The sequence below is a fragment of the Tachysurus vachellii genome, chromosome 11 (assembly GCF_030014155.1).
Source record: "Tachysurus vachellii isolate PV-2020 chromosome 11, HZAU_Pvac_v1, whole genome shotgun sequence".
NCBI lineage: Eukaryota > Metazoa > Chordata > Actinopteri > Siluriformes > Bagridae > Tachysurus > Tachysurus vachellii.
Window position 1 is genome coordinate 2,691,755 of NC_083470.1, and position 8,246 is coordinate 2,700,000.

The following is an 8,246-nucleotide window of genomic DNA, read 5'->3' on the forward strand; positions in this document are numbered from 1 at the left end:
ACACACACTACAGACAGAGACACAGACAGACACTACAGACAGACACACACAGAGACACTACAGATAGAGACACACACGCACACTACAGACAGACACACACACAGACACTACAGACAGATATATATATATATATATATATATATATATATATATATATATATATATATATATATATATATATATAAACTGTTTTCAAATAAAAACAGTGCAAAACTCCATCTGTTTTCAAATAAAAACAACTCACTTTTCAAACAAAACAATTGAGTTGTTTTTGTTTGAAAACAGATGTTATATACATTTATCTCTATATATTCTTCTAATTATCACTATTATCACTACACACCAACACACCAAGACAGGTTCCTGTACACATGACACTGAACTCCTAGATTAAATCCACCCTTTAACTCAAACCTGAGTGTTAACCTAACCTCAAACCTAACACTAATTCTATTTCTAATTCTAACTCAAATTCTGCGTCTATGCGTCTCTGCGTCTCCTAGCAACCGTCAGCCAGCCAGCGACTGATCTTCATTACAACTCGGACCTCGAGGTGACGCGTCGTGTTTGTGTCCATCAGCAGTCTTTGTGCTTTAATTGGTTAAAAAGTTCAGTTTTACTCAGTTTTACTCAGTTAAACCACATTAATCTCGTTTATTTTTCTGCTTAATCTTCATGTTGGAGCCTGAAGCAGATTTTGGTGAGTTCAAATTTTTTTAATCGGTTTGTCACGTTTTAAAACGTGTAAAAATATCGAATGTTTTTTAATCACATGTCGTGTTAATAGTATATAGTATAGTATATATTCAAGTCGAACTGAAAGTCTTGTATTGTGTTTATTTGTTTATTATTCTGTGCTAAAGGCTAACAAGTGTGTGAGGTGTTTAAAATGTCAGCTTTAGCTTTGAGTTTTTGTGTCTTTTAATTAGTGAGACAACCATTTAACTCGAATTTAACTTAAATTCGTTTAACTCGAATTTAACTTCAGTTAATTTGCCATAAAAAAAAAACAAACTTCATGTATTTTTAAGATGTTTATTAGACTTGGGTTAAGTTTAGTATCTGCACTACAAGTCACTGTGAATAAGATGTTTTTTGTGTTAGAAATAACAAGAAGACAAATAAATATCTTGTTGTTAAAAGCCAGTGATTTAAATTATAGCCCAAGTTCAGTAATGTCATGGTTGATGTTGGTTGAAGGACACAGCAGTCATGGTTAACACCTCAGAACCACCTACAATTAGCCTTATATTCTCTTAAAAATGTAGACAGCTTATATATCAGACATGTGTATATTATATGTATTAATGAATGTACCAAGAGCCCCTTAAGAACCTCAACAAATATCTTGAGTGTCGGAGAAATAAAACTGATTCTAATTCTTATACTGTTCTAGACACACACACACACACACACACACACACACACACACACACAGATTGTTCTGAACTAGACACACACAGACTTGGATGGTTCTGATCTAGACAAACACACACACACTCTCGGATTGTTCTGATCTAGACACACACACTCTCGGATTGTTATGATCTAGACACACACACACACACACACACACACACACATTGTTCTGATCTAGACACACACACTCTCGGATTGTTCTGATCTAGATACACACACACACACACACACACACTCTCGGATTGTTCTGATCTAGACACACACACTCGGATTGTTCTGATCTAGACACCCACACACACACCCACACATTCGGATTGTTCTGATCTAGACACCCACACACACTTGGATTGTTCTGATCTAGACACCCACACACACTCGGATTGTTCTGATCTAGACACCCACACACACACATTCAGATTGTTCTGATCTAGACACACACACACACACACACACACACACACACTCAGATTGTTCTGATCTAGACACCCACACACACACATCCTTACAATCGGATTGTTCTGATCTAGACACCCACACACACACACCCACACACTCGGATTGTTCTGATCTAGACACCCACACACCCACACACTGGGATTGTTCTGATCTAGACACACACACACACACCCACACACTGGGATTGTTCTGATCTAGACACACACACCCACACACTCGGATTGTTCTGATATAGACACACACACACACACAGACTTGGACCAGAAATTGGCATCAGTTCTTGCTCAAGTACTTCAAGTGTGGGCAGAGCTATCAGTTAAACACTCCCCCCCCCACACACGCACACACACGCACATCAAAATGCAGCGTAAGTCGCTTTGTTGCTCTAGCAGGTTCTAAAGAAAGGTCATGATCTCAGGTGCTTTTATTTTTAAAATCGCAAACCGGAAATTCACGATTCAGGTTCTTTCCTTATGAGTCAGCACCCACAATGCAAATCTGCTGTGTAAGTTAGAATGTAATCAACAGAGTGTATCTGTGGCCTGTGTTTGATGCTGCGCTTGATGAATTACTCTCAGACGGCTCTTGTTTCTCTCTGGGTAGGACTTCTCCATGATTCTGTATTTATTACATCTACTTTATTAGATCTTTACGTTTATCCCTGCATGTAGCTGGAGTCAGATTTCTTCTCTATGTAGAGTCTGTGTATCTGTGTGTGTGTGTGTGTGTGTCTGTATGTAATGTGTGTGTGTGTCTGTCTGTCTGTAGTGTGTGTGTCTGTAGTGTCTGTGTGTGTGTGTGTGTCTGTCTCTGTGTGTGTGTGTGTCTGTCTCTGTGTGTGTGTGTGTCTGTCTCTGTGTGTGTGTGTCTGTCTCTGTGTGTGTGTGTGTCTGTCTCTGTGTGTGTGTGTGTCTGTCTCTGTGTGTGTGTGTGTCTGTCTGTGTGTGTGTGTGTCTGTCTGTGTGTGTGTGTGTCTCTGTGTGTGTGTGTGTCTCTGTCTGTGTGTGTGTGTCTCTGTGTGTGTGTGTGTGTCTGTGTGTCTGTCTGTGTGTGTGTGTCTGTCTGTGTGTGTGTGTCTGTCTGTGTGTGTGTGTCTGTCTGTGTGTGTGTCTGTGTGTGTATGTGTGTGTGTCTGTGTGCGTGTGTGTCTGTCCTTGTGCGTGTGTGTGTGTGTGTGTCTGTCTGTCGGTCTGTGTGCGTGTGTCTGTAGTGTCTGTGTGCGTGTGTATTTCTGTCTGTAGTGTCTGTGTGTGTGTCTCTGTCTAGTGTGTGTGTGTGTCTCTGTCTAGTGTGTGTGTCTCTGTCTAGTGTGTGTGTGTGTGTCTCTGTCTGTAGTGTCTGTGTCTCTGTCTGTAGTGTCTGTGTGTGTGTCTGTCTGTAGTGTCTGTGTGTGTGTGTCTCTCTGTGTGTGTGTCTGTCTGTAGTGTCTGTGTGTGTGTGTGTGTGTGTGAGAGAGAGAGTCTGTAGTATCTATAGTGTGTGTGTGTGTCCTGTCAGTTGCAGTGGATCCTGTTAAACTCGTCTGGTGGAATGAAGAATTTACATAAATAATAAGGTTTCGATACTGATAAAAAAAAGCTGAGCTTGAGCATAAAGATGATGTCGTAAAAATCATTTCCCTCATTTTCCTTATCCATGTTTATCCTGATCAATTTGTGGTATTTTACAATTGTGTGTGTGTGTGTGTGTGTATGAGTGTGTGTGTGTTTGTGTGTGTGTAAGAGAAGAGCTTGCGCTGATGTCACTGCAGTTGCACGATCATCTCCTGATGCAGATTTTGCCTATAGAAAACCCCAGCACATCATCAGTGATAATACAGTCTTCTCTGTCTGACGTGTGTGTGTGTGTGTGTGTGTGTGTGTGTTTGGGGGGGTTGGGGGGAAACCATAATCATCAAGACTGAGTGCTGCAACTGTGGTGTGAGACATTTGGGCCAATCAGGAAGCAGAGTGAGTAGAGAGGGAGGAGCTTGAGGAGAGGGCTGGCAGGATAAGGGGGAGTTTGAAATGAATGATGTGTTAGGGCGGTTTGTCAGACAGGCGGAAGAGGTGATACCGGCATTCTGCTGAACGGAGGGAAGAAGAAGAAGAACTCAGATTTAAAAGGAAAAAGAAAAGAAATCTAGAAAAATCTTTGGGCGATCAAACAGCCGAGGCTAATACCATGCAGCGTAAGTCTCTGTTTAGAGGTGTGTGTGTGTGTGTGTGTGTGTGTGTGAGAGAGAGAGAGAGAGAGAGAGAGAGAGAGAGCATGTTGCCTGGTGGATGTTGGGTGTGACTCATTCACTCGAAGCAACAGATCTGTGTGTGTGTGTGTGTGTGTTTGTGTGTATTCTAAAGATCAAATTGTGTTTTACTATTTTAGTTTTCACGTTCTTTTAGATTTTTGTGTAATGAAATGAGGATTTAACACGAGTGAGCACATCCTGGTTGGACGACACGTACTATGAGTGTGTGTGTGTGTGTATATGTGTGTGTATGTTTAAGGCGGGGCTGTGCTTCCCTTGTGCAGAGCTCCAGATGGTGGGTTTAATATGAAGGCAGGAAGCCCAGTGTTAAAACACACACACACACACACACACACACACATCTCCAAAGTGGTTAACTGGTCACCATGGGGTGTTAACGCGCGTCCCCTCTGAGCTGGGGGGCAGTAAGCAGTACTTGCTTGCTGTAGGTGTGTCAGGGTGTGTATTGGTGTTGTTCGCAGACCCATCAGACTTGTGTAACAACTTTTGTTTTATTTTTTTGTGAGAATTTAAAATATTACGTTGCTTATAAGCAGTCAGCCCTTAGTATCATTTTGGGGTTTTATGGCTGGTTCTGGGAGCAAAATTCCTACCAGATTTTCTCGCATTTTCACGCATCGTCCCCAATAATCAGTTTTATGCTTCAGTTGAGAAAACGCAAAAGAGATTGAGAACGTTAGCAAGGAGACACATCGTGTTTGTGTTTGACTCAGGAGGTCAGAATGGAGAGAAACCTGGCCTCGAGTTGTCCTTCTTGTTCAGGCGATGTCTGGTTTTCTAATCGCACATAAATTTCAACCTAATTTTGTTCTGAAGAAACCTTTGGAACCGTTTTCATATGAAGGACGTATAAAAACGCTCAAGCGGTATAAAAATACAACTGGTTTACATATCAGATGATCGTAGAATTGCTGGAGATAAATAACGGTCACTCAGATTGAGTCAGTCGCAGAAACAGTAGAAACACTCGCATCCAAAACCTACACAGGTCCAGGGAAAGCACAATTACGTCACGTTCTCGTCCGCACACGTGCCGCTAGCTGGTCGCTCAGGCTAATTAAAGAAAACCTCGCAACGTCGTAACTTCGCTCCAGCTCACGGATCACGAATCGCACGAAAGGATCGTGAATACAACTGCTTTATGATGTACCGGGACATGTGGGTGGAGCTAAAATACTGCTGGTCAGTGATTGGTTAAATGCACTTGGCGATGTAGACAAGTGTCTACATTTTGTGTGTGTGTGTCTACACTCACAGCAGCCAACAACAATACAGGAGACTGTTTACTTTCTGCGTACACGTGTGAGCCGAGCTGAAATTGTGTCAGCACTCGAAAGGAGGTTTTTCTCAAATCTAGACGTGTTACTGAGACGGTTAACTGAGACGAGACTCTGTCTGAATCGGACCTTTTGAGACGGAGTTCGAGGTTTATTGCACAAGCGTAAATGCTTATTAATAACGCGTCATGGTGTCAGATTACGTCCAAGATGCAACACGCTCGTACCGGCATCAGCACTGTGCTGGGTGAGTGTGAGTCACGGCATTAAGTGTGTGTGTGTGTGTGTGTGTGTGTCATAAGACATAATGAGCTTTGGGTGCCGCATATTACTTGTGTTCATAGTTACGGTTGTGTGTCTTTGTGCTGAAGTGTGTTTGAGAGACAAGAACGACAGGTATGTACGTGTTACATGTTTGTGTGTGTGTGTGTGAGTACACTTATGTGATAGAAAGATGTGTAGTTTGCTCAGAATCATGTATATGATTTTACCACTGAATTGTGTGTGTGTGAGGGTTAGAGGAGGGGTGTGTGTGTGTGTGTGTGTGTGTGTGTGTGTGTGTGTGTGTGTGTTTGGCTATGGAAAATCCTATTGTATGTACTGTTTGTGATCTGGAAAAATGAATGGAATCCCCTGTTGTAATCATTATGAGCACCATCATCACCTTAAGGAGAGTGTGTGTGTGTGTGTGTGTGTGTGTGTGTGTGTGTGTGTGTGTGACCGTTACCAACGTCTGACAAGATAAACACTCAGAATGAGGCAGAAGGTTGGAAGCTGTAGCTTCCGTGGGTAAATGTGTTAGCACAGGACGTCCCTGATCCATCATCAGGTCAGAGCCGTGTCCTGACACCATGAGTGTGAATTCAGATCAGATCCTGTGATTATCACATCTGCCACGTGAAGGAATGTACAGGAAGTGTGAAAACGCTCGAGTGGTTTGAGAGAAATCTGAAAAACTGGAGAAACCAGCAGAGCAGCGGTGTGAAGTAGGACCAGCTCTCAAGGGCACAGATTTATATGTAAGAAACGTCCGAGGTTCAGATCATCTCTCTGTTCAGTTTAGTTACAGTGACAACCGGGGATGGTGGTCTCTCTCTCTCTCTCTCTCTCTCTCTCTCTCTCTTTCATTCTCTCTCTCTCTCTCTCTCTCTCTCTCTCTCTCTTTCATTCTCTCTCTCTCTCTCTCTCTCTCTCCCTTTCACACACACACGCGCACACACACACTCTCTCTCTCTCTCTCTCTCTCTCTCTCTCTCTCTTTCATTCTCTCTCTCTCTCTCTCTCTCTCTCTCTCTTTCATTCTCTCTCTCTCTCTCTCTCTCTCTCTCTCTCTCTTTCATTCTCTCTCTCTCTCTCTCTCTCTCTCTCTCTCTCTCTCTCTCTCTCTCTCTCTCTCTTTCATTCTCTCTGTGTCTCCTGCTCTCTCTTTTTCTCTCTGTCTGTATTTCTCTCTCTCTTTGTCTTTCTGTTTTTTTTTCTCTCTCTCTCTCTCTCTCTCTCTCTCTCTCTCTCTCTCTCTCTCTCTCTCTCTCTCTCTCACACTCAGAGTAGCGGTGTGAAGTAGGACCAGCTCTCAAGGTCACAGATTTATATGTAAGAAACATCCGAGGTTCAGATCATCTCTCTGTTCAGTTTATGGTACAGTGCAGTGACACCCGGGGATGGAGGGGAGACGTTCTCTCTCTCTCTCTCTCTCTCTCTCTCTTTCATCTGCTTCAGTGTAAAAACAATAAACGCTCTGAGTAAACCGTTATCCGTTACGGTCACGTTTGGCTAACGGCGCTTTTGATTGACAGACGAGAGATAAACCGACTTTCCTCTGAGCCAGAGATCACTTGAATCATGACGGCTGTGACGTCACTGGGATTCGGAGGCTGGACTCGGTTTATTACTCCTTATGAGGTCCCATCTATATTTTCCGGTATGTTCTGAATAAGAGTAACCGGCGTTATGACGTCGGTATGGTGATGGTTCGTGTGATCTGTTCTATTCTACCTTCATTTAATTATTATTATTATTATACTGGGGTGTCATTTATGGTCATTTAAACAACCGTGGGCTGCCGATATCATCCAGGAAAACAGTGAGGAGTTTCCTGTCTGGAAACGACCCCCCTTTCCGTTGGGTTTGACCTCAGGACAACAGGAAACAGGACGTGCTCAGCCATCATGTGGAAACAAGTAATACACGGCCGTGACGTTTGTCCGTCACTGACAATTGTTTAGGTGTGGTTTGATTTGGTTCCTGATGAACTTGTTACTTTGTTAGGAAGTGTGTGTGTGTGTGTGTGTGTGTGTGTGTGTGTGTGTGTGTGAGAGCATACTGTCATGGATCACGTAACCTACTGTCTACACTCCCATTGGCTCAAACTTCGCTGCCCAGTCACTTTGTATTTGCATAAAATTCAGCTTTTCTCAACTTTAGCCTTATGATACACACACACATACACACACACATACACACACACACACACATATACACACACACAGACATACACACACACACACATACGTACACACACATACACACACACTCTTACTCTTGAGGAACACATGCTGTGGTCATCTGACTGCCACATGTCCCTGACTGAGCAGGTGTATGACAACAAGAACGAGCTAAGAGACACACACAATATGTTCACATGCTACACTGGTAGCTTCTCAGCTACGTTAGCGTCCTGTAGCTCCAGTGTAAATGGAAAGGAGTAAAATGAGCGAATCTGATTTTTAGTCGGCTTTGTAGAGGTGTGTTAACTTTGTGTGTGTGTGTTTTTCTGTACAGTGACCGAGTGTGAGTCTTTAGACATGTCTAAAAAAGCAGTAACGGATTCCACAGGAGACGTCCCA

The 8,246-nt window shown here is 42.9% G+C and overlaps 1 protein-coding gene across 4 annotated transcripts in view; it reads left to right on the plus strand.

The window, feature by feature from the left end:
* Positions 1 to 576: 576 nt before the first annotated feature.
* The window catches only part of acsbg2 (acyl-CoA synthetase bubblegum family member 2), a 20,326-nt gene continuing 12,656 nt past the window's right edge, over positions 577 to 8,246 (plus strand). Inside the window, exons 1-2 of one of the 4 annotated variants that reach the window (XM_060881354.1) lie at positions 577 to 700; positions 8,182 to 8,246. The exon at positions 8,182 to 8,246 is cut by the window's right edge and continues 62 nt beyond it. In XM_060881354.1, coding sequence (XP_060737337.1) covers positions 676 to 700; positions 8,182 to 8,246 — 90 coding nt within the window. In that variant the 5' untranslated portion in view covers positions 577 to 675. Of the gene's footprint in view, positions 701 to 2,396; positions 2,475 to 3,888; positions 4,046 to 5,385; positions 5,648 to 8,181 lie in introns of those variants that run through there. The other 3 variants (XM_060881356.1, XM_060881355.1, XM_060881353.1) reach the window with 3 other exon arrangements.